At 36.5% G+C, this 27,883-nt stretch overlaps 1 protein-coding gene across 8 annotated transcripts in view; it reads right to left on the bottom strand.

Annotated features, from left to right (window-relative positions):
* The window catches only part of EPHA5 (EPH receptor A5), a 327,662-nt gene that overhangs the window by 231,693 nt on the left and 68,086 nt on the right, over positions 1 to 27,883 (bottom strand). For all 8 annotated transcript variants that reach the window (XM_070395748.1, XM_070395765.1, XM_070395757.1 and 5 more), the window contains exon 3: positions 24,487 to 25,150. In XM_070395748.1, the coding sequence (XP_070251849.1) occupies positions 24,487 to 25,150 (664 nt within the window). The remainder of the gene's footprint in view (positions 1 to 24,486; positions 25,151 to 27,883) is intronic.

Below are 27,883 nucleotides of genomic sequence, written 5' to 3'. Positions count from 1 at the left end.
AGGCTCTCTGAGTATCTTATCTGAAAAGAGAGAGACTGAGAAAAGGGCTCTGACAAGAAGTAGATGTTCAAGCACAAATTGGTGATAGCCAAACTCTATCAGTGCATGACATTCTGAGATTGAAAATTGAATGGAATAAAAATGCAACTTTCTTTCAAATGACTCATACAGAAATGTACTGTGTAATATCTGAATGTGTGCGTCTAAAAGCGTATTTTGCAAGGAGCACTAAATATAAACAATGACTGTGTCTATTAATCAAAGAGCTTGAGAAGTACTATCCACTTACCCATAGTGAATCTCAAAATACGCATCAGCAGAAAACCCTATGCTGGAGTGGATGAGAATTTTTATTTTTTTTTAAGGAATGTTCTTTTTTAATTGACATTGTCCTATACTTTCAGATTCACATCCATGTTTTATTCTAACCCTTCTGCTTTAGATTCTACCAAATGATAAATTAATCCTTTGACTGGTTTTCATAGGTATGGTGGATTATTGGCCAATAGAATGGTGCAGAAACAACGGAAATCTATTTACATTCATGAATAATCAACATTGAAAAAAATATTCCTATTTTCAGTCAAAACCATGTTTTATTTCATAAAATTACTTTTTGTCATATAAAAGTTGTGGTTTTGCCATAGCCAGTTTGGCTCAGTGGATAGAGTGTCAGGCTGTGGACTGAAAGGTCCCGGGTTTGGTTCAGGTCAAGAGCATGTACCTTGGTTGCAGGCTTTCCCCCCTCCCCCATCCCTCTGTCCCCCACCTCACCCAGGCCCTAGTTGGCTCCTGCAGGAGTCAACTAATCTATGTGTTTCTCTCACATCGATGTTTCTATCTGTCTTTCCCTGTCTCTTCCACTCTTCCTAAAAACCAATGGAAAAATGTCCTTGGGTGAGGATTAAAAAATAAATAAATAAAACGTTGTGGTCTTGACTCCACATCTTTTAATCTGCTCTAGAGAAAATGTGTGTTTGCATTTCAGGGAGGAAGTGTTATTTAAAAAAAAAAAAAAACATTCAGTTTTTGCAAGAGGAATTAAAGCACCCTGAAAGATGTGATTCAGACAGTATTTGTTGAAGGTATGTAGTCTGTGGAATGTACTATCATTCACCTACAGTGGCATAGCGGCTTTACCACTGGCAGAGTGACCTCTCTCAACTTTGATTCATTCAATAGTTTGTGTCATCCCTAAGTGGCACTACTATTTGATTGTAAAACATAAAAAATGAGAAACTAAAACTTGCCATTACTCACCACAGACTTCGGCATATTTTTCTTATTTTCTACTCTGGACTATCACTTATTTATAACTCTGTTCACCTACATCTTTCCCCTAGACCTGTGGTTGGCAAACCGCGGCTCGCGAGCCACATGCGGTTCGTTGGCCCCTTGAGTGTGGCTCTTCCACAAAACACCATGTGCGGGCGCGCACGTACAGTGGCCCATGCGCAGAAGTTGGTATTTTGTGGAAGAACCGGTATTTTGTGGAAGAGCCACACTCAAGGGGCCAAAGAGCCACATGTGGCTCGCGAGCCACGGTTTGCCGAGCCGCAGTTTGCCGACCACTGCCTAGACACATACAAATAGTTCGTGAAGTTAGGACAAGCAGGCATGTGAAGTAGCACCCCTGAGAGTTCAAGCCTTAACTTCACACTTGATGCAAATGTCTGGTCCCTTGCTACCTTCAGTTTGAATGGCATTCCTTCTCCATTAAGGAAGAGAGAAATTTTATACACCACAGAAATAGCAAAAGACATCCTACTTTTTTTGAGCATATATACATCTTTCTAGCACTGTTGCCAATAGAATGTTTGCATATGCAATTTGTTTCCAACCAAAGAAAGAATCATATCTGAAGGAAAGGTTTCTTTTTGTAATGATTATTTTATTCTCTAAACAGAGACATGTTTAATTTGCTATCACTATAATTTTAATATACTAAGAGTAAAATGTATATTAACTGAATATGTACTGTTTTCCAAAATGTGTATGAGAATCCTGTTTTTAAAGGACCATTTCTATCTATTAGGCTCCAGAATTTGCAAGGTATCCTCTTTAATTAATAATTTTAACTATGTTTAATCATTTGATAATTAGGTAATTCACTCCAAGGGCTTTATAAATGAGTAACAATTACATCACTTTATAACATTAAAAAAATCTGTGATATGATGTGAATATATGATCCTAGAATATGAAGTAAGTTCCTTTGAATCTCTTGAGGCTCCTAAGTGATTGATATGGAGAGTAACACAGGAAAAGCCCTATCATGTCAGTTAATTTACAAAATTATAATTTAAGTCCATGTATTACTTTGCCTAAAATAAAATTTTAAGCAAATTGAGCACATTTACCATTATGCATAAATAAATTTTAAATAGACTATATTACTTACAACTGAGGTTTCATTTTAAACAGAAACAGTGCATTAGTACATAAAGAAATGCAACTAACTACCTAGACTTTAAAATATCAGCAGAAATATAGCTGCAATTTCTGGAAATCGGTTTAAAGGATGAAGGTCAAATGGAAACTATGTAGTTAGCATCCAAATTAAACTCCTTTTACAAAATCCTGTCACATTTCTCTCACACCAGACTGGTATGTCACCAATTAGACTAGAAATAGTCTCCATGAACTTAGAAATCTTTTGTTTTTTATTCACCTTGTGTCCCTAAGAGTAGAAAATTTAGCATTTAATTGCCCTCAATTAATATTTATTGAATAGTCAAATACAAGTTCTTAGGATACCTTTTTGTATTAGTATAACTATATGTAAACTCTATCTCTCTTATCTATATCTTATCTAATATCCACACCCTTCTAAAATGGGTAATGGAAGTCTTATAGAATTATCTACTGAGTTTCTCATGTAACGCCTTCCTTAAGATAACTCCAACCCACCCCAGCTGTTTTTTTCTAATATATGCATACCTCATCTAATAGCCGTGTTGTTTCCAAACTTTTATACTTGGAAAAAAGATGGCTGTGTTTTGTTTTGTTTTGTTTTGTTTTCTTTCTCTCTCTCTCCCATGGGAGACTCAGTAACACACACCACAGGTGGAAGAGAAGACTAAAATGGCACAGGTAAGCCAGGGACTTAATCTGCAGACTCTCCACCTCCATTGTCAGTGACAGGAGCCTGGTTCATATTCATGCAACCAGGGTATGGTGGCCCTAGAGTCTAGGGCCTAGACAGTTCCAGTGAGTAGAGGAAGAGAGACATGATTGTCTCACCCATATGCATTCCGCGTGACCTGAGCCATTAATGTAGGGTTGGTTCAGAATATTAATGTTGACAATAATCAATGCAAACTTGTATATGCTTCCACTATATAAAAAATGTAAGATGATGAAGAGATTAGTCAAAGAACATAAATGCATAGCTCATGGACAGAGACAATAGTGAGGTGATGGCCTGGGGGGAGGGGGCAGGGACTGGGTGGAGGTGGGCAAAGGTATGGGGGATATATGTAACAGTGTCAATAATAAAAATAAAGTAAAAAAATAAATAAAAACTGTTGTTTCTTACATCAAAAAATAATGTATGTGAATTAAAGTTTCATTTATGTCAAGATTTCACTGTTTGCAATCTAAAAAGTATGTTGTCTAATTTATTTTTTTTTATAAAAGTGGGACAGAAAACAGGACAATATTTAGTATGAAGACTTAGGCAATAACTTGGCAACAAAACTGAAGGAAATATGAAAAAAGCACTACACAAAGCTTCCTTCATTGCTGCCTTTTACTCATTCTAGCATGTTCCCAGACACTGTAATTATAGTTTTCTATGTAGAGAATTCCATATTGGACTAAAATACTAAGGCTTACTTTAAAAAATGGTAGGAGTATGTTTTTGGAAATAATCAAATATTATATTAACTTAATCTTCAATTAAATATTAAGCTAGAAAATGCAACTTAATGTGGGAAACAATTTATTTCATTTTCTGAAATGTTAGTCTAAGCTAGAAATTGCTATATAAAGCATACTTTTATAGTCAAAGGCATTGTGCTTTCTTTAGACTTTAAAATGTTTTTAAGATTATTCAAAACTTATGAGAATTCCTTTGTCTTCAACTACAAAATAACTAAATAAGCACTCTGGCATGAGAATGTGGATTTTCTACTGTTTCATCGCATTAATGATGTTGTCAGTGTTCTTCTTCCTAGGTGTGTCCTAAAAGACAGAATGAGTAATAAGCAGAATTTATCATTTGTCTGTAGGTAGGCAATCAGGTAGAGGATATATATTTTATAATCTGAACTGCCACTTGTCTTTTCAGGGTGGTGGCAGTGTAACTCAAATAAAATTTCCATGGGAGATGTATAAATATTGAATCAAATGACTCTAACTACATTTAGAATGTTTTGCTACATATAATTGATGCTGGGTAGCATTTTTAATTGATGCTTCATAACACTTCCTAATTATAAAATTAGGAATATTATTATTCTTAGTACTGATTATGTTTGTTTTCTCCATATTGGATAAAACCATTCCTTAGCCCTATTGGATCAAATATCCCAGTGCCTAATAGTTCTAGTCAAAGTGATTCAAATGACCATTTCCATTTTTTAAGAGTTGATTTCCAACCAAATCAAATGTCAATTAAGAAAACTGGAATGATGAATTCTGCTTTTTCTAAGCATAGTAATTTCAAACTAACAATAATAGGACTTCTTGAGTTGGGCCACCAATGCAGACAAATACACCTCAAAGTGCTAAAAATAATTCTTTAGTGAGTCTCAATTAAACAGCAAGTAATTAAGACCAGTACAAATAATGATTGTGCAACCAAGATTAGAGGATTGTTTGTATCATTTAAAATTGTAATCCCTCTATTAATAGTTAAAAAATATTCTAAAGACTATATACTTAATGTCAAATGTGCATAAACTGAAATACTAAGCCAGATAATAATCCAATAATTTATTTTCAAGAAGAAAGAGACAGATCATTTTAGAACAGAGTTCTGGAACCTGAATTTATGGCACTTCTTCAAAGAAAAAATTCAATCTCTCAGTATTTATTTAATTATTTTTTTTTATTTCCATTACCTTAGTTAATATATGCAAAAATAAAATTATCTTATAGCTGCTATGATTCTAAAACCAAATAACTTGACAAAGTTAAAATAACCAAAACTACAGAACAAATATAATTGAAATTAACAATACTAATTAATGTGATAAATGATATTGTTTCACTGAAACTATATTGCTATGTTTAACTACACTGCATTACATGGGGATTTTTTAAGTTTAAACATAGTGATTAATCAATTCTTTTGAAACTGTCTTATATTTAAAAGCTGTGAAACTTTTATTCATACAATAAACATTATTTTAATTTGAATTTCACTTGGTTATGCATCATTTACAAATTACTTCATTCTTTGACCTTTACTCTGAATTATTAACATTTCAGTAAACTGAATCTGAATAAAGGGATAATCTGAAACAGTGCAAGAGTAACCCAGTACTGAGATTTAGAATATATTACATTTGGTCTGAAAGATTGTGCCCAGAACCCTCCTCCCCTTTCAAAAGTTGAAATCCTAACCCCCAAAGGTGCTGGTATTGGGCCCTTGCAAGGTATCTGGAGCCCTCATGGATGGATTAATGCTCTATAAAAGAGGCTCCTAAGTGGTCCCTAGTTCTTTTCAGCTTGTGAAAGGAAATTCTCAATGTCTTCTAAAAGAATCATTTAATAGATCAAAACCAACATTGTTAATATGATGACTTAGATATATGTAGACATTTCTATGAGACACACATTTATGACTAATTTTCCGGATTCCATAATTCTATTCTTAGGTGAAGTTGGGACTATGGGTATATTTAACTTTGAATAACTTTTCATTTTAAATTTTAGACTCAAACTGAATTAGATGGAAAACTATGCGTTAGAGAAGCAAAATTGGGTATTCCTTACTCATGAAATATTTTCTCTTATTTTTCTCTTCCTCTTGAAGGCAAAGACTAAATTATTATTTGCATATCAGAAGTGACTGGGGGAAAAAAGGAAAGAAAACAATCTTAAAGATGTTTTTATTCATATCCTGTGGGAAATAAAGAAAATTTGTTTATGAACAAATTTTTGAAAAGCTAACTGAAGTGCCTTGCCGCAGTTGAAATGTTCTGATAACTGGTCTCTAGATAAGTAAGGGTTACAGGGATACCTGTGACAGGAAATTGTGTAGTTCTTTGGGGACATAGGAAAGTTTAAAATTGCATTCCAACCTCTCTTGCAACTGCCCTCCAGTTGTGTTATTTGTGGGTAATCTTAATGATCTGACTTCTGGGGGGGGGAAAAGAAGAAAGGGAGAAAGTTATCAAATTTACCTATATTTACTGAAAATTCAGTTTGCAGTGGTATAGAATGAACAAGGATGATGACTGGGATTCATGCTAGATGACTATGTTTCGATTCTACAACTGAATTAGATAGTAGATAGCCATTTCTATGTTGCTTTTCCACTTTTCCACCTATTTTCGTCTTCCTTATGAAAGAGGAGGGAAAATATAGGAACCAGAATTGAGACAAGATATTCTTCCCTTGTTTTTGATTCTACAATATAAGAACTACTAAACTGTTAGTTAATACATATATATTCTTATTTCTAAATGTAAATACACATTCATTAAGTTTATTTTAAAATATGTTTAAGGTTTCAGCCAGTCGTGTTCTACATGCTTCTGATGTACAAAGTCTTTGGTCTCACTAAGTTCATATTCCACTGAGAGAGAAAGAGAGAAAATTGGCAATTATTTTTTAAATATATGAAACCAAGTATTTTAAAAAACAGTATTTAATGAGAAACTATTGCCACTAAACTTGGTATCATTAAATTTTTCTCAATAGGACACAGATAAAATGAATTAAAAGTAAAACAAAATCTCTACAACAGCAAAAATAATTTATGTTGATGGTCTAAAAAGTTTATGTCTTACTATAGAATAAGACATTAGTCTTTAATCATATTATCTACTAGAGCCTGATGCATGACATTCGAGCAAGGGGCTTAGCCCTAGCAGCTACAGCAGCTTCCTTGGCCCTAGCAGCCCGGCTTCATCTGGAATGTCGTCCAGAAGGTCATTCAGCCATTGGGTCTAATTAGCATATTACCCTTTTTTTATTATAGATTTTTCTAGATAAGAATGCCATCTTCAGAATATTTAAAGTACATAAACTAGTGTATATATCACAAATACAACTCAACAAATTAAATATGACAATAGTTTATCAAGATTTTGTTATGAGAACAATTTGCCGTTGATAAGGACCCAGCAGAATAAAAGCCTGATTGCAGATATGAATAATGCATATCACCTATTCTACTAATTAACCTTGCTCCAGTAAGATATTATAGGACCATAAGACTAATTTGAATGTGGTCCAGCACTTTTCTCTATGACTTACAGTTATCACCCTTCAGAACACATAAAAGTTGATGTTATTAAATGTGAAAAATGTATTTGTTATTATTTATCACATAAATAATGAAAACATGAAATTATATTTCTCAAAAAGGTAGATTAAATATATAAATCATGTATATGTGGAAATATGTTCTACAAATCCAGTCTGCCCTCCCTCCTCCTCTCTCTTAATGGTACAGAGAGGGAGACACCCTTACAAATGGAGCTTTCACTTATAAGCATCAGTGTTTCTTACAAAAGGGTAACTTCCACCTTAGTTTTCAGAGTTTCTCTCCTGTCTGTACGTGTGTGTTTGTGTGTGTGTGTGTGTGTGTGTGTGTGTGTGTTTCTGTGTATATATTTAATAATCAGCTTAAAATAACCATAGACACAGACAACACTGTGGTGTTGCCCAGAGGGAAGGGAGGTACAGGGATGGAGGCGGGAAAAAGGGGTGGAAGGAGGGAGGGATAAGGCATCTATAATAGTGTAAACAATTAAAAAAAATAGAATAAAAGAGAAGGATGACTTTCAATCTCTAGCAACTCTTATCAGTGGAGAAGGCAGCAACTTAAATCTGCACAACAACCTAACCCTTGTTTACAGTGCTTTTCCTGGTAACCACCCATAACTGACTCACCCCACTCCCAACATCTAATTTTGTCTTTAACTGAAGATGGTTCTTAAGGTGATGGCTTCAGCCATTTCAGAGGGTTACTCAGTTTCCCTGGCTCTCTCCCTTGCATACAGGTCGTGCACATATTATTAAACTTCTGTTTATTTTTATCCTATTAATCTGTCTTATATCAATTCAGAGTTTAGGTCAGCAAAAGAACCTAGAAGGGAAGATTTTTCTGCCCCTACATCTACATATATGACTTTTTTAAAAAAACTGGTATCACATGATGGAGAAAAATCAAGAAAAATATTGGAAGAGGGTAAAACAATGCTCATAAAACAGTCTGCTGGTCCCTCCATTGCCAGTGCAAAAAGTTCAGAACAGAGGCTGAAATAAACGGCATAGGCTTTCATCCAACTCCACCACTTACTGACTCTTACACTTGTTACACAACTCTCTTTGTTTTTCTGTAAAACCTAAAAATAATATAAGTTTCATACTGTGTGTGTCTGAGTATAAAGTTAAACATGCAGATACTTAGAAGAGTGTATGGCACATAGAGGTGTTGTACATGTTATCATTATTACTTTAATATCATCATAAATAACCTTGTCATCATTATCTCTAAGGATAGAACGAAAGGAGGACTTATTGTAAAGAAAAATTCCTACATCCATTTTAACAAACATGTGTCGATCAGTCTATATCTTTAAATCTATATATATAAAAGGCTAAGTGTCCATCTGACCAGTAGCTATGATGTGCACTGACCACCAGGAGGCTGATGCTCAATGCAGGAGCTGCCATGACACACACTGGCCATTTAAAAATAAATGACACCACAGACCTGGCACCCACAAACCAACACTAGGCTTCCCCCAAGTGGGGCACAGGCCCCGCCACCACCCTGGAGCAATACCCCACCAAATCACAGTCAATGCTGCCGAGACCCCATGGCACAAAATGTGGCCCATAGCCCAGCCCAGCCCAGAAATGGTGGCTGTGGGTGCCGGGTAATGACTTCACATAGCAACGCCAAGCTTCTTCTCCCTAGCGACTAGCCTTCTTGGAGTTTCTTCAGCCCAGGAACCCAACTTACTTTATAGTCACGTGCAAACATTTTATAGTTTAACCAAATGTTTGTGAAGCGTTTCCCCATGCCTTATCTCATTTGATCCTCACAGAAGTCCTGGAGTAGGTAGAAAGGAGACTCGGTAGAATCCTATTTTCTTTTCATTAGCAAAACGCGTATAGCAATATTAAAATATTTATTCTAATTAATTTCCTTTCAATGTGCACGAATTCATGCACCAGGGCGCTAGTATTATAATAATACTCTTTTCTGTCCTTTGGTTCTGAGTTAGTGGTCCCAAGTGTTCTGATTTTGGAAGAGAGAGGTATAAGAAATAGCAATAGTACAAATAGGTTTCCCTTAAGGAATTAACTTAAGGTTCTCTCAAAAGTAAAATTATTTAAATATACGGAATTAATTTATATAAAAAGAAATTAAGAAAGGTTATAAGTAGCCCTAACTGATTTGGCTCAGTGGATAGAGCGTCGGCCTAGGGACTAAAGGGTCCCATGTTCGATTCTGGTCAAGGGCATGTACCTTGGTTGCAGGTACATATCAATTAATGATCTGACTTCCCCAGTGTGGGGTGTGCAGGAGGCAGCTGATTGATGTTTCTCTCTCATCGATGTTTCTAACTCTCTATCCCTCTCCCTTCCTCTCTGTAAAAAATCAATAAAATATAAAAAAAGAGAAATGTTATAAGTAGAAGTAATCAAATTAATATAAGAACAAAGTGGCTTTGGAAAAGAATAATTAAGAATTGGACAAAAGAAAAAAAATGTAGCCTGGTTTTAAATTTTGTCTAAGAGTTGAACCTCTGAGGTTTTAAGGTCTAATACCACTTCAGTGAGGAAAAAATGTGACAAATGTGTTTCAATTAACAGTAAGCAAAAGTAGCCAGTACTTTGCTGAGTTTACACAGGCTATCTTCACTTTAGTAGTAGAGAAGCTACAATGACAGAATACAAGTAAAAAGACACATCAAGTAAAACTTCCTTAGAAAGAAGAGGGATATATAAGAATTATTAGAGAATGTAATTAATTACATTGAGCTGTGTATCTGACCTCCATAAAGAAAATATGAAACATTTGTTGTAATCATGGTTGTATATCTACAAGCTCTAATAAGCATTTTACAAACTATATTATGAGTTAGAAATTGATTGAAAAATAATAGAGAAAAGGAACATGTTTTCTATAGCATTCAAGTGTATTTATATCTCCCCTCCTTCTTTGGCCTTATTATATAAAATATAATATTTATAATTCTAAAGCTGAAAAAAACACCTCTAGTAGGGTTGGTTTTGTTTTATTTTGTTTTTCTCTTGAAGTACACTAAAATATCTAAAAGTTATAATCTTGGGAATAATGAAAATAGTGTCTTACACAAACACAAAAAAAGAGGAAAGAGAGAAGAAGGGAGACAAGGGATGGGTAAGGGAGGAGAGAGGAGAAAGAAGGAAAGTATTCTTGGGGAATTTGAGTTTGCAGTGCTATATATCTTTATTCCTGGATTACTTTCATGATATAAATAATGAGGAAGCTCACTGAATATTAAAAGTGTTTGATTGCAATATATGTTAGTTTGGATTATATGATACTACTAGAGGCCTGGTACATGAAATTCTGTACTCAGGGGATGGTCCCCCAGCCCAGCTGCACCCTGTCATAGTCCAGGAGCTCTCAGGGAATGTCCGACTGATGTTCCCCCCATCAAAGTTAATATGCACTAAAGCCATTAACTATAGCTTGGAAATTATATTCAATCTACATCAGCCTCAATTACAAAATAGAAACAACAGTAGGTATTTGGCAGAGTTATTTTCAGAATTATATTGTTTTCTGTGTACCTGGCATGTAGCTGGGTCTAATAATGGATGAAAATGAACTTAAAAAATATTTTTTCCCCTATAACAATTCTATTTTACCCATTAGAACTTAATGACATTTCCCTTTATTATCAGGCTGACTAATTTAGATCTATCAACAGAAAAGTGTCAATTATTTTAATTGCACTATTTTTTTATGAAAAACATGTTTGATATTTTTTTTGCTTTTATATTGTTTTTTGTTTTATTTGGTATCCCACTACTTTTCACCTTCCCATGACCAAGAATTACATGAAAATACTTCAAAATGGGTGTCTCCTCCAGTTAAAAACCTTGTACCTGCTAACTGTGTAATATCAGAATTGGTGGGGAAGTGAAGAATCATTTAGTTCCTTTATTGTGGAGATGAAATTCTGGAGGTTAGACCCATCTATGAGGCATAGAGAAACTTCCAAGTCAGAATGCTTAAGAAATCTCCTTACTCACATTACCCAGTCCAGTTTTGGATTTTTATTTTGTTTCCATATCCCATCCCTAAATGAAATTAAAGCAACAAAACAAACTAAACAAAACTTGCATAAAATAACACTTTAATACTCCAAAAGCCAAAAGCCAAAAAAAAAAAAAGTGTTCCTATACTATTTATGGGCACAGACAAGTAAGGCAAAGTAACATGTGCACAAGATGGATTGAGAGTTCTTAACCTAATAACCCAATCTCTCCCTACAGCAAAACATGTATACAGGGCTTATGCCAACAGGGTTACCGCCTATTTGGACATTTACATAGAAAACATGTTATAACTTCTAGTTTGGTTCTGGATTTGTGTAGTCTCCTATAGGGGCTCTACTGTCCAGGGTATGAGCTTCAGAATCCTAACACATTCTTCATGCTCCTCCTTTGCTTTAACCATTCAGTCTTGCTGAATATATGGACACAACCTCCCCTGGATGACTCTGGTGGCTCCCAGGTCCTCCTGGGGACAGCTGCAGCCCAGCTCACATAGATATTAGGTAAAGCACACAAGTGGTGTGAGTCAAGGTGACAAAATTAAGTGAAGCTTAAATACATTTTAATGAAAAACATATCAGACAGTGGAAAGACAGTCTTTGAAACAAATACATCTGGTTGAAATGTCAGTTTGAAACTTTCTAGTTTTAGTTTGACTGATCATAATGAAATTAACCTGTCTGAGCTTTAGTTGTCCCAGACGCTACACCTCATAAAATGTTGTCAAGTTTAAACGAGAGAATGTGAATAAAACATTTAACAGTACTGGCACAAACAGGCCTTTACCATTCTTCTTGTCTCCTCATCCCATTGAAGACATCTGGACAATTCTGGTGTTCAGAATCTTTGGCCTTTTTCCTTGGGATCCCTATTACTTCTAGTACATTACTGATTTATACACTCACTTGAAAGTCAAACTATTCCCTTTGGCCCACTTTTATATTTTCTAGAAATAAAGTCCTTCTCTCCTCAGTTTTTTTTTTCTTTTTTTTTTTTATATTTTATTGATTTTTCACAGAGAGGAAAGGAGACGGATAGAGAGTTAGAAACATCGATGAGAGAGAAACATCAATCAGCTGCCTTTTGCACACCTCCTACTGGGGATGTGCCCGCAACCAAGGTACATGCCCTTGACTGGAATCGAACCTAGGACCTTTCAGTCCGCAGGCCGAGCCTCTATCCACTGACCCAAACCGGTTAGGGCCTCTCCTCCATTTTAATTCCATTATTTTCTAAGTTCAGATAAAAATAACTTAAGTTCTCCTAAGATCTGATCCTGGAAACACTTGGCCAGTCTTTTCGTTGATCCCACAGGTTGCCCTTGATTGGAAATTTCACCTTCATCCGGCTTTTCCAAAACTCAAAATTTTGCCCAACTCTTTTTTCCTGAATGACTAATTTCTTCTTTCTTCAGTCCTTGACTGAAGTTATTAATGGTCTTCTCATTCCTGTAACATACACTTAATTACTTTCAGCCTGCCTGGTTGGTCTAGTTTATTTCCCTCTTATATCGAGATTAAACTTTTTCATGCTTAGGCTCATACACACCACACTCAGAAACCTCCTTAGTCTTTAAAGGCCCTGACGTGAGTAGCTGACCTGGTGAGGACTGGACTGGAAGGCAATGCTCCCACTTCACAGTGGGCTGCCTGTCCTGGGAGGGGAGGTCACAACCCTGGGGTGGTGGTCACCACACCCACAAATGTTAGTACGAAAAACAAAAACAGACAAACAAATAAAAGCACTTTGGCATTTTGTCTGGGGTTATCACCCAGTGGAATTGCTTTCAACTTTTGAAGCTGAATACTTTAAACTTTTAAAGCTAAATATGTGTACTGAGAACTTTCTTTGTGCCAAGTACTAACTTTCACGAGACCCCAATCTTTAAAATCCAATCCAGGTTTTGAAATCATAAGCAATCCTTTTATTGTGGGTGACAGTGGAAAAAATTTTTTTCCTATGGATTAGTTTCTAACATTATGTACTGAGAGCAATAGCATCTCAGCTCCTGGCAATAAAACATGGAAGGAATCAAACTATAAAAATAAAGTGCTATCCCTGAGTGTTATTTTGAGGAAACTGCTAACAGATGTTTTCCTCTTGTCCGTAGTATGGGGGGGAAATTTCCTATTTTGGATTTAACTTCATTTTCACCTGAATGAATTGTGAAGTTCCCCCAAGTTTGAGTGTATTATCTGTGGCTGCCAGTTTGTGTGGGCCTGAAGGGAATAGACCCCACTTAAGTCGGCTCTATTCTTACTATTTCAATGCCCTCACCATCCCTTCACTCCAACCCCTGACTGTGTGTCAAAGAAAGCTAAGGCTGTCAAAAGACAAGGAGTCCTCACTGTTGTGACATTTCATTTATCTGGGCAGCAACATGCTTGAAAGGCAACTGCTTAGTTCTAAGTAACGTATGGAAGACAATCAAACCCAGTTAAGCAAACAAGTGTTGACATATTAAATCATGCTTGAACCAAGAGAGCAAAAACAGATGACACACGAAACCTTCTACAGAGATTTTTAAATCAATAAATAATACAGGTCAGTCTGGTTCTAAAAAAAGAAGCTTTTAGCATTGGGAAATCCTGGGACGAGGTGAAGATCGGGAAGTCACTCACAAGAGCAAGGAATTATGTTGCTCTCTAATTGCGAGATGCAAAACTCAAGTCCCTGTGGGAAAGGAAAGGTTGGGAGCACTGGGAAACCTCGGTGAAATCACATCGCATCACTTTCCAATCCATAAAATGGAAAATAAAATTTGGATAGTCTCATTCTTTATTTTAAAATAAAGTCCTAACGGACCCCTTTCAAAGCGCTTTGAATTCATAGAGGAAAAGCCCTTATGCATATGGAGTAGTGTATTATTATTCTCCTTCACAATCACACAGCAGGGACTTTGGAGCGTTCATTCTCTAAATCTGGTTCCCGCTAACAATTCCATCAAAGAAATGGAGTTATCCATCAGTCAAATTATCATTTGCTCTAATTGTTACTTTCCCCAAACTGTGGCTCTTCTTTCTTTCCATTCCTTTTCTTTTTTAACTGCACCTTAACAGCACTCAAATGAGCAGGATATCTTCAAGCTCAGAAAAGGATAAAAGCATACCAACAAATCATTTTAGTTCTTACAGTTGAATCCCTACTGGTCAGCATTAAATGCAGATAAAGCATTTAAACACCAAAGAGAATCAAATGCTGCAAGATGAGAGCCACATCCGTGGCCAGAAATAATAGGATACAAAAGCATTGTCATAAAATGAAAGCCAGTTATGAGATCATGGACAGAGTAGAATTTATATTTTTTATTGTTACTGTTAATGAGTGATATACTTTCTAGAAAGAACTATGTCAGGAGTAGTGGCACCATTCTTTCTTGCTTTACTAGTATAATAATTGACATGTCCTTCTGAACTAATGTATAAGTTAAATTTAAAGGAAATAAATTGTGCAGTTTAGGTAAACAACATATTTACAGTTTTATCCTTTAAGTATAATAAAGTGTATATATAAATAAATCAATTAGATTGATACCTACAAATCAAGCTAAGCCACTTAGTGTTTTGTGTAAACCTCAAAAGGGGTTGACATTTCAAGGCTTATCCATAGAGAAGCTGTACTAACAAACCTATACAGGTGGAGCACAAATCATTTAACATTCATTGTCATAGAAATATGGCTCTAAGAAACCTTAAAATGTTGGCTGCCCCCTCAAGGGGACACTGGATAAAACACTGTGCCCTTGGGCACAAGACAGTCAAACCAAGAGACCTCTTGAAGGGAAGTAAGAAATCACAACCTTCAAGAATAAAAATCCATGGCCTTCTCTGGGTGAGCTTTGAAGGTGTAAATTTACACTAGCACCAACAACCACCAAGTCTTACATTACGATCACCTGAGGAGTTTAAAGAAGAAAATATTGATGCCCCAGCTAGCACCACACAATGGAATCAAAATTCCTTATAAGTGCATCCAGCAACAATATGGTGTAAAATTATTGCACTACACTGTAGATGTAGAGATCAGCAGAATTAGATAAAAGTGGTTCCCCAAATACTTCCTCAGTAGAAAAAAATGATAAATCATGTGAGGAAATCCCCTGAGTCAATAAAAAAAGCAAGCATGCCACAAATGAACAGGTCATTCTTAAATAGGAATGATTAGAACATGGGTGCCATTTGTATTTTTTTCGCTACCGTGCTGTGGTTTGATTTTCCCCCTAGTTTGCCAATATTGTCTATTTATGATAATAGCACAAATAATTGACAATAAATATGTGATTCCTAAATCAAGATGAAATTACCAAAATATATATATATAAACTAGAGGCCCGGTGCACAAATATTTGTGCACTCGAGGGGGAAGGGGGGGTCCCTCAGCCCGGCCTGTGCCCTCTCACAGTCTGGGACCCCTTGGGAGATAACGACCTGCTGGCTTAGGCCTGCTCCTGGGTGGCAGAGGGCAGGCCCAATCCCTAGGTGCAGCCCCTGGTCACGCTCAGGGTAGGGCCGATTGGGAGTTGGGGCACCGCCCCCTGTCACACTCAAGGCAGGGTCGATGGGGAGGTTGTGGTGCCACCCACTGTCACGCACAGAGCAGGGCCCATCAGGGGGTTGGGACGCCGCACCCTGTCATACACAGAGTCGCAGGGCGATCAGGGGGTTTGGGCGCTGCCCCCTGTCACGCTGATCCGGTGCCAGGAGGCCTCCCGGCTCCGCTGATCCCGGTGCTGGGAGGCATATTACCCTTTTACTATATAGGATAGAGGCCTGGAGGCCGGCTGGTTTGCCCTGAAGGGTGTCCTGGATCAGGGTGGGGGTCCCCACTGGGGTGCCTGGCCAGTCTGGGTGAGGAGCTGAGGGCTGCCTTAAGGCTGGCGATTGACCAAATCTCCCAACCACTCCTTTTTTTCTTTTTTTTTCTTTTTTATTCTGGGCCATCTTTAGCTCTGGCTCTAGCTCTGAGGCCTCCGCTGCTGGTTTGTTTGCGTTCTATAATTGAAACAATGTATAACTTCAGCTCTGAGATCCCGGCTGGCTATATTTGTTACAAAGTTTCAAACTGTCAGCTGAGAGTTGGAGTCTGCAGTCCCTGCAGCAAGCAAGCCTCATGTTCGCTTCCAGCTGCCTGGCTGCCGGCCGCCATCTTGGCTGACAGTTAATTTGCATAAGGATATGCTGATTAGCCAATGGGAAGGGTAGCGGTCGTACGCCAATTACCATGTTTCTCTTTTATTAGTGTAGATAATTAGATACTATATTGTCAAAAATTATATGATTACAATCTATAGTTTAAAAATGTATCAAGATACCTCGGGAGGGAGAGATAAATATATAATTAACACAAAATAGTTTTGACACAACATGGATAGTGCACTGTTTTGACATATATTCAAAGGAATTAAGATAAACATATTTCTGTTATTTGCCCTTATATAATTATACTAGAGGCCCTATTTGCCCTTATATAATTATACTAGAGGCCCAGTGCACGAAATCGTGCATGGGTGGGGTCCCTAGGCCTGGCCTGTGATCAGGGACTATCAGGTTCCCTCGCCTCCCACGTCCACGATCACCCACCCCCACTTCCCCAGCCCAGTCTGGGGCATGGCCCCAATCAGGTGATCGGGACCTGCCAGCTGGGGGAAGGACAGGCGGAGGGACCCAGGAGGTTGGTCCCTAGCCCCGAGGAGGGAGCTGGCCCTCGGTCCCACTGGGAAAGGGGCCACGTCTGCTGCCACCCACCCCCAGTTCCCCATCCCAGCTCAGAGGCCTGCCGGCCAGGAGGAGGGACCAAGAGGTTGGCTGGCAGGCTCCATTGGCAATCGGGGCCTGTGGGCTGGGTGCAGCTCCTGCATTGACCATCTGCCCTCTGGTGGTCAGTGCACATCATAACAACCAGTCATTCTGGTCATTCCATCGTAATGGTCACTTAGGCTTTTGTATATATAGATGGTCCTAATTTATCTATACCTCAGTTTCCTAAACTACAATATAACAAAGAAAAGAGCATTCACTACAAGAATCCCATATATCAGTGCTTCTCAAACTTGAATGTACATAAATAAAAGAGGATCTTGCTACAATGTAGATTTGGATTCAGTTTTTCTGGGGTGGGGCCTGAGTTTCTGCGTTTCTAGAAAATAACCAGGTCATGCTGATGCTGCTGGGCCCTATCCCACTCCTGAAGGAGGCTGACTAAATGTGCATGTGCCACGGACTGGTGCACATTGTGCCATTTCATATTTCCCATAGGAGGAAACTGGGCTCAATCTAGTTTTGTATTTGGCAACAGAAATACATCTACCGTAGAAGAGTGAGATCTGAACTGAGGGCTGCATCACCTTAAAGCTCAATGTCCTTAATGTATAGCACACAAAAACCTGGTGATTTCACAGATCTGTTTTAAGGTTTTAAGTATACTTAATGATTTTATGCAAGTGTTGGCTACCTCGTTTGTTATCATTTGCAATCATTTTTTGAGCTTTTTAGTCTTAAGAGTCTGAGAACTGACACTGAGATGTTTGCTAAATCACAGTGAGTTCTCAACATTAAACTTTTGATACACACTTTCTCATGAGAGCTATGTTGATTTATGTCATAAGACTTTGTGAAAGCCCTTTTGATGCATCACTGATACTCTGTACTTCATAATTGCCATCTTTTGTCAAAATTTAGAAATTAAAATTAGTTTATTTTTGTTGCATAACAGAGCATACCAAATAGAACCAGAATTTCTACCTCTTTGATTTTTTTTGGTAATGTGCCTAATTAAAAATAACTAGGCTCTCCAATGCATAATTACAGGAACACCTAATACACTGTATTTCCAGCTAATTTTATTTCAAACATAAATATGCACCAGAAGTATGAATGATCGACATATTACTCCCTGCAGTATCTGCACTGTTTCTGAATCAAAGCTCTTTCTTCAGTTTAGTATTTTCACTACATTTTCCTTGCTGTGCAATCATTTCTCAGTTGGACAATTAATAAGTGCTTTTTCTCCACAGCCCGCAGTGTATAACCCCTCTTACCCTGCATTTTAGCATGCATTATATACCTTCTTCACTTTGACTGGTTTTGGCAGTGACCCACAATCTAAATCTCTTTCTCCATTTGATATAAATGAAACTATAATTATCTAGGGGTAATTTCAAATTACTACTTCATTCCACTAGCAACTGATGAAGATTAGTGGTCTTGCCTTGCATCTGAGTAAGTCAGCAACATAATCACAAGAGAAGTCAGCAGGCAACATTTGATTCATGTGAACTCAATTGCTTCTTTCAAACACATTCACTTCAATAAAAAGCAGAAACTTCCAAAATGGGTTTTTGCTAACCATTTTGTACTCAAAAAAATTTCCATATGACTCTTAAGGGGAAAGAATAGCATGGATTTCATCAGAAATAATAATAAATCACAAGTAGGAAAACATACTTGTATAAATGGATTTAATACATTATTAGTTTCTGATAATAAAGAATATTTCAAAGAAATAAATTTATATACTTAAAAGCAATTTATTATAGAAAATTCAGGCATAAAAGTAAGCCTTAGAAAAATGAATGAACTCTATATAGTATTTTAAGTTAATACAATAGAAACCAGAGTATTTTGTTACCTCATTAAAGCCAGATTATTAGGGAAAATGTAGTCAATTTCTCTTAAAGGAAATTAAGTGAGTGGGTATGAAGATGATAGATCACTAACTTGCTAAATGGGCTAAGTAAGACTCCAGAAGTCCTTTTTAGCTGTCTTCTGAGTTTAAGCCATGTGTCAGTGAGCTACCCAGTAGTCTCAATCCTGAAGGTCTAGTCCAATGGTTCCCAAACTTATTTGGCCTACCGCCCCCTTTCCAGAAAAAAAATTACTCAGCGCCCCTTGGAAATTAATTTTTTTAAATTTTAATAGCAATTAAACAGAAAGATATATGCTCCCAAATGCACCTGTGGCCATCACCGCCCCCTTGGATCGCTGCAGGGCCTACCAGGGGGCGGTAGCGCCCACTTTGGGAATCACTCGAGTCTAGTCTCTAAAAGCCTTTGGGTCAAGTCCATCATGCCCTGCACATATATCAGGTCACATGATCCTGATCTGATAGCAACTACCAGATCACCTCCTAGTATAAACTTGGTAAAAATTAGCACATGAAAATCATTAGAATAGATTTATTCAGCTTCTTATTATATCTTTAATTAAATCCCAAAAGAGGTAAAACTAAGAAGATATCTCACTTTTCTGCCCTCACTGTGACCAAGGTACATTATCTCCATTCTAGAATATTGAACATTTTATCTAAGGGGCAAAAGAAAACAGAACTATAGCAAAATATGATTGTTGAGATATACCCAAAACCTTCCTATTTGACGTAATAATTAACCATTTTCCAAATGCATTTATCTTCCTATTACTATAAGATGCAGAAATAAACTCAAAGACATTTGGGGAATTCTATGTATTATATCAACTGTAACACCAAAGTATGTTCCTTTACCCATCTGAGTATCTAGTTTCAGGTTTATATAAATAAAAATGGTTTTTCATTACTTATTCCATGTGAAAATTTTTAAAAAGACCTATGCTATGGTATTGAGTAATCCGTGGGCAAAATTTTATCTAGCAAACCAAAATCTATGCTCTAATACTCACATTGCCTTTATCTTATTGAGGACTTTGAAAACTTAGTGACAACAAAAAAAAGACAAAACAACAAAAAAATTGGGATTCTGCAGTTCAACAAGTTGATTTCTCAGCTAAATTCTAACCTGAATATTCTCATAGTCCATACAGATAACTGTTTGATGTTAATCTTACATTATAAAAAAGAAACTGAGTTATTAAATATAAATGTATAATAAGGCTACCCTTATCAACATATTTCAGTATATGATGTTTTGAGTTCTACAAAAATCACTAGGATTGCCTCTATAATAGTTAATATATCACAGGACAATCACATATGATTTAATACCTATAACTTGAAAATATGGCCTGAGAATCTTAGGACTAAGAAAGGATGAATTTAAAACATATCACTTTTGTAAACAAGGATATTTTCAACTGATAAATGCAAAGATAAATAAATCAATATTTTTAAACCACAGTATTCTTTTATGCTTTGCACATTCTATTTCCTCACTTTGAATTTGTTGTCCCTACCACTTGCCTTTTGATTTCTTTCTCATTCCTTAATTAACATCACCTCTGTCATTGAGGAAGATGTAGTCTGATGGGGGTGGGGAAAATCATTAATCAAATAATAACTTCACAAATAGGTGCAAAATTATAACTTTAAGAGGTTCTCTGAAGGAATAATTATATGAGTGAATAAGAGGCCTGACTTAGTCTTAAAGGGTCAGAGACAGCCTTCTTGAGGAAAAGGAGTTGGACCACAGAATTGAAGGATTAGTATGAGTTATCCCGGCATTAAGGAGGTAAAAAAAAAAAATGTTTAAGGGAAGGTAACAAAATCACAGGAGAATTAGTGAAAATGAGCAAATTGCCTTTGAGAAATTGGAAGGAAGTCAGTGTGGCTAGTGCATAGTGGATGGGAGAAAGCATAGTTTAAGATGTGTCCAGAGAGAGAGATAATAGGGTCAAAACCATGCAGGATTTTAAGCTACTATAAAAACTTTGTCTTAAAGAAAACTACTGAAGTATTTCAAGTGTAGGTATTGGGGTTAGGTGGGGCCTGAGGACAGGTGTGTGAAACAACCAGATTTGCATTCACATGGCTAAAATCAAAACCATATACAAAGTCATTCATTAAATTTGATAATAAAGTTCTAACCAGATATGTTTATAGATTGGAGGGAAAGAAAACAGAGAGATATAAATGATTTTACAAAATAAGTCGGGTTGCCATTTCTATAACTATTTTGTGATAGATTAGAATTGGGTAGTGAGTAGAAAGGTGATGTTAAGAATGATTCTTAGAATTCTGGCCTGTCAAATATATTTCTAAAACACTTAGATCTTCACTTAAAAGTTTGGGGATAGCAGGATAAGATCATAGAATGGGTTAGAGCAGTGATTGAGAACCGAAATGCACAAGAATGTTTAAACCATGCAATACCTGACTATTTAGTCAGGAGCACTGGCTTTTTATCCATTAAATTTTCAAATGAAAACTGACAGCTAACACAACAATAGCCATCTGATGTGAATGAACCAAAAGTATATCCATTTTTTGTTAGATTGGCAAATATATGTGTGTGTGTGCGTGTGCAGAACTTTAGTAATTAGTTTATATATGCCATGAGATGAAAAAGGTTGAAAATCTCTGGTTTAGCTTTATGGTGGAATTTTATAAGACACTATGCACATACATTTACTTGCATGTGTAGCCTATCTAATAAAGAGGGAATATGCAAATTGACCATCACACTGTCACAAAGATGGCTGCGCCCACAGGGCAGAGGCAGGGTTTCCGTAACACAAGATGGCTGCACCCAAATCTATGCCGAATTCCCATAACGAGCCTTAACAAGCAATCAGTAGGGACCTGAGGCTGTGCCTCCCCACTCAGTGGGGTTTGACAGGGGACCTCAGGCCGCACCACCTGCCAGGTGGGGCTTGACAGGGGACCTGAGGCTGTGCACCCCACCCAGGGGGTTTGACAAGGGTAGGGCCGGCCGAGTCTGGATCTAGCCCAGTGAGGGTGGGGCCGGCTCAGTCTGGGTCTCACGCGATTTTGAGGTGCCGCAGGTGGGCAGGGACTTGACTCTGGGTCCCACAACGCGCCCCAGACTCTGACGAGAGGAAGATTTTCATATACATTTTACTAATTTTCTTTCATCTCTGACACTTCTATTATAGAGAAAGGGAAAATAGCAATATTAAAATATTTCCTCTAATTAATCCCCTTTTAATGTGCATGAATTTCATGCACTGGACCACTAGTATAGACATAGAGAATAGCTGTGATGCATTAATTCTCTAAAGCAAACCTTCAACATTTATTCATTCAGTGAGATGTTATTTATAGAATAAACATTTGACTTCCTCCTAATGTGGCCAAATATTATTTGTACTTTGGAAAACACCAAGAGGCACTATTCATATAGACTCATTACATTCTATACAACAGCCTTCATGATCCTACAGCTTTGTTCCTACTACTAGGGTGGAGTAATAAACACACTGAGACAGAGTCCAGTTTAGTGACCTTTTCTAGGTATAGAATCTACTGCTTACCAATTGTATCTCAATTAAGTCTCTTTTCAATTATTAAGGGAAGAGTATGAGAAGAGAAAAGCATGTATCTAATGCCTGCACTAAGACACATGCCATCAGGACACTACTTCCCCAAGATATTTTCATCATAAAGGTATTATTTTAATCCCAGCAGTAATAAAAATGTATCCTCTAAAAATGCAGATGTCTTTTATACAATTGGAAGGAAGATAAAGGTCATTGTGCTCTGAACTAAAGTGACCACATATTCTTCAAAATTACATAAACAACTAATCAAATAGAGCATGTTGCTTTATAATACTAGCAAACACTTTTTTTAGAAATAAGATTATATTATAAATATTTTAGAGAAAGTATTGTAAATATTTTAGAGAAAGGAATTAAAAGTTAAGGTAAAGTTAGTTAGAACTTTCCTTTAAATACAATCCTGAATAAAAAATAATTCATTTCCCTGACAATCTTAAAAGCATTCAGAAATGTAATTTTGATTTAATAAAACTTTGTGTTTATATGTGTGCATGCATGTGTGTGTGTGTGTCTATAATTGTAGACTACATGACAAAACAACAACCACACACTTAAATACAGGAGACACAATACATATGAGCTGATGCTGAAAAAGGAAATTTAAAAATGATTCAATATATTTCTAGAGAGAAATAATTAAGCAGCATCACTATGATTTATAGGTAACTTCCCTAGTTTTGTTTCCCTGGATTTATAATCAATCTACGTTCAGGCCTGAACAAACGTGAACAAGCCTGATTCACGTTATAAATTGGATTTAGCAAAAAAAAAAAAAAAAATGCACCTGAAGCTACCAAGTGGAACTAGGATGACTTCTCAATATTTGGTTTTCTCCTTAATAGACATTAACTCTCATTACCTACTTAGTTCATGCATATCATGATGAAAGCAAGTGCAGGTTCATAAGGATGAATAATTTTTTTAAGAAAAAAAAATCTTCATTCTAAGCTGTTCTTCACTTTCACATAAAGTACTAATCTCTTCCAAAAAGCTATTGATAAAAATCCAAATTTCAAAGGGCAACTCACTACATTGTGGGCACAATGAGAGTATTTTCAAAATGAAGAGGGAAGAATGTATGATCAAGTTTTGATTTAAAATAAAATTTAAAAAAAGAATCTCCAAGTGCAAATTGCTTTGAAATAACCTTTTTGTATTATCTCTATCTCCAAGCAGTTGTTTTCTTGGCTCTACTTCCTATGCATCTAAAAATGACCTGTAAATGTTTAAACACAAACATGCAATAGCAATTATGTGTAAACAACACAGTAAACTAAGCCCTGCCGTTTACAGAGATTTCCCTATGGAGTTCATATGGCTGAACTTATTACTGAAGAATTTTTAAAAGTATGCCCAAACAAGTCTCATCTAAGATTTGCATTTGAATTTTATAAAGCAAGTAAAATTACCACTTCCTCTTCATGGAGAGAAAATAACAGTAGAGTATCAGATAATAATCAGACAAATAAAGTTATATACAAAGAGATAATTCCTTGATTTGAGTTGCTCAGAAATAAAACTTCTGAAACTTCTGAAAGCAAAATGAATATGAAATATTACACTGCATGTAAGACACTTTCTGAGTATTAACTATGTATAGCCAATAAAATAGAACATTAAATCTTTCATCGTTGCCAGCAATTTTAAAATCCCGAGAAGAGAGATATCAAACTGAAAAGAAATAATCTCCATAAATTAGCAAAGTAAAAGGTCACCTGCTCATAATCATTGGAGGAAATACATATACATGATCCACCTGAAGCAGACAGCACCTGCGGATGCACAGGCAAGACCTTACCTTCACAGGTGCCATTTTTCTCTTCATATCCTGCCTTGCACATGCATTTCCCGATGGGCACCAGCCACTCCCCTTCAGCGCTGCAATGCATTTTGGGTGGTTCCTCTGTCACCGAATGGTTGACACAAGAGCCCGATACTTCCAGCAACTGCGAAGAATCAGCTCCAGTGATGGTGTCAGGGAAGACAGCCAAGTGTCGTACCACCGAAGGACATTTCTTATAGTACACGCGCACAGAAACCAGAGCGATGCAAGCACCCAGGTCTTGAAAGGCAAGATAAAATCCCGTTTTGCTTAGAGGTCCGACATCTCTAACCTCCGTATTCAGTTTCATGACACGGTCCCCGAGATCAAGTTCTGTGAAGCTTTCATCGGCGGCAATGGTGTCGATTTTGATGTATTGGTTTTCCTTGACATTTCTCCCGTTCTCATCGTCTGACTCAAAGTAATACATGTTGAACGTTTCCTTACAGGTGCCCAGTCCTCCGGGAAGGCTGTTGCAGTCCCGCAGAGTAAACTTAAGTTCTATGAAGATTCTGGAAGCACCTTCGTTAGAGATCCAACTGGTCAGAAGCCAGTTATTCTGATTCTGTTCCATAACTTTGCATACTTGGTATGTGTGGATAGGGGCATAATTTTCATCAACTTCACCAATCTCTTCCCACTGTATAATATAAAATAGAAAAACATGTTTAAAAATTAGACCATAACCAGAAAAAATAGTCAAAAAAATTCAGATGTGCAAATTTCTGTATACTTGATGTATAGTATTGAGAGGAGGAGCTATAGAGCAAGGATAAAGAATACTGTTGCCTTTATAAAATTAACTAAAATAGTTATTTATGATCTCCAGTGTAACTCATAGGTGAACACATATGAATAATATTACCCAGAAAACAAAACAACATGTATTTCAGTGTAAAAAGAAAAGATAGTTGAATGTGTATGCAGTTAACAACAAGGAACAGTGAAAGAAAAAGATGTATATTTGGAAGAAAATATATAGACTAAGAGGTACATAAAGTCTTAGAGTTAAAAGAAACAATATCATTTGAAAGACACTAATGAGAAAATAGTAGTAAATGAGGAAAAGAAGACAGGAAAATGTGACAAGTAAAATCACACTTACATAATTCTGGCATGTGACAAATAACACATGAATGTAATAAAACTTGGAAAAAAGTCATTAGTTTACAGTTAATAATGTATCTTTATTTCTTTGAACCAATCTGTGTTGGACTTTTTTACAAATTGGATAACTAAATGTTTATTCATAAATTTATCCACTAATATAAACCTAGAGACATGTAATATAGAGGTAAAAATTACAGATCAGTAATATGCAGAGCGTTGTCATCTCAAATACTGATGTGCCTTTATGTCCTGGGAATGCATTAATTCTTTTTTACCAATGCATCATTTTATGCATGACCTTAAGAGTTCTAAGTATATACAGAACTTAGAAAAATTAAGTATAATTTATGTAGCTTCAAAAAATATTATTTGGTCAAAGAAGAGATCTAAGCCAATCTCTTTCCTAGTAAAATACTCCCATTTTGAGAATCTCAATGCATCATACCCTGTCTGAACAAGATAGAAGCACTTGTTTTCTTCATAATTGTGTTACTATAATTTAAGAAATTTCTTAAACCTGTGAAAAATCTGTATAGACAAAACTATATGTAATTTTTTATTTTAAAATTGGCTGTGAAACACACAGAGCAATCCTATATAATAAAAGCCTAATATGCTAAGTGTCTGGTCATCCAGTCGGCAGTTCAACCAATCAAAGTGTAATATGCTAATGATAGGCAGTCGACCAGTCGACCAGTTGCTATGATGTGCACTGACCACTAGGGGGAAGACGCTCTGACCAGTGGGTGAGCTTGCTGCTGGGATCTGGTCAATCGGGACTGAGCAAGATAGGCTGGACACACCCTGGAGCCCTCCTGAGGTCCCACCCCGGCTGGCCAACCTCCCATGTCCCTCCCCAGCCCTGATCATGCACCGGTGTGGTCCCTCGGCCTGGTCTGCACCCTCTCACAATCCGGGACCTCTCAGGGGATGTTGGAGAGCCAGTTTCTGCCTGATCCCACAGGCCAGGCCAAGGGACCCCACTGGTGCATGAATTGGTGCACCAGGCCTCTAGTGAAACCATAATGACTTTCAATAAATCCAGAATGTGATTTCAGATATAAATAGAGAAAACTTGATAGGACCTCATTTCTTCAGACACAAAATTAAATAAAGCATTATTTCTAGGTTCTATTCAACTGAAAAAATGTGACAAATGTGGAATCCCAGGGATGCCCATAAATCATCTACCTCTGATGGCCCCTCTCAAAATTCTAGCTGCCATTAGACAGACAAAGTAAAATGTGCTAATGAGGAAAACTTCTTAGCTCCTTAAATTCACAAGAGAGAGACATCAAGATTTTATCTCTAACAGCCTTCACATTATGGTGTTATGGGAAGCCTTAGTTCTTTCATTTCATCTCACTTGTCCTCTCTCAGAATGTATTTAAACTCCTACTTAGCGTTTGAATTTCTAACTCAGCCTTCTATTTCAGCACTCTGTCATTAATCTACTTACATTTTTTTTTCCTGATGCAATCCAGGGATCAATCTCTTTATTATACTTATTAATCATGAATGTCATGATTAATACTTTAAGAAAAAGAGCACCTCAACTAACCAAATGAAAACAATAAAAATAATCAACTTACTGTAATAAGATTAATTAAAAGATATTCTTTGAATTAGTAAAATGGAAAATAGCACTAAAATGTTCTCAGAAAAAAAGAATATCAAAATGCTACATTATCTTTATTTTATATTTCAATTTATAATAGTCTTCTGATACAAAACACAGAATATTTCAAATTCTTGGCTTTAATTCATGTATAGAAGTCCTATTTCTGCAACATATATTCCAATAAGACCCTGCTAGCAAGTAAAAGGAAATGGACAAGTAAAAGGAATTGAAATAGCAGCTTCTTCCAAAGTTATAAAGCAAGCATTTCACAGTCTTTGCCTGTACAAAGTCAAAGGTACCACAAATATTATTAAAAAGGCAAGCCAAGAAGCACTTGACAAGACAGTTTAATACCTACTGTTTGGGGTGATAATTTCAAAGTCTGTGCATAAGTATCTGCTTCTCTGAATATTCTCAATTAAAAAGAGAAAAACTGCAATATTCTTTGATGTTAAAATTTATTATGGTGGTATTTTATTTATTTTTCTTTTCAAATGTCCAAAATATAAATGAAGGCTCAAATTTTCTATTTCTAATGAATGTTTAGAAAGACTTTCATTTAAATAATTATGGCCATAAGCCATTCAAAGAATCAAACACGTAATATATACACATTTCCCGTAAATATCTTCTCTTATTTAG

Source organism: Myotis yumanensis, unplaced genomic scaffold (assembly GCF_028538775.1).
Source record: "Myotis yumanensis isolate MYYU_CA2020_CCGP unplaced genomic scaffold, mMyoYum1.0.hap1 SCAF_1, whole genome shotgun sequence".
Lineage (NCBI taxonomy): Eukaryota > Metazoa > Chordata > Mammalia > Chiroptera > Vespertilionidae > Myotis > Myotis yumanensis.
The sequence above is the reverse complement of the archived record's forward strand: the minus strand, read 5'-3'. Positions and strand labels throughout refer to the sequence as shown.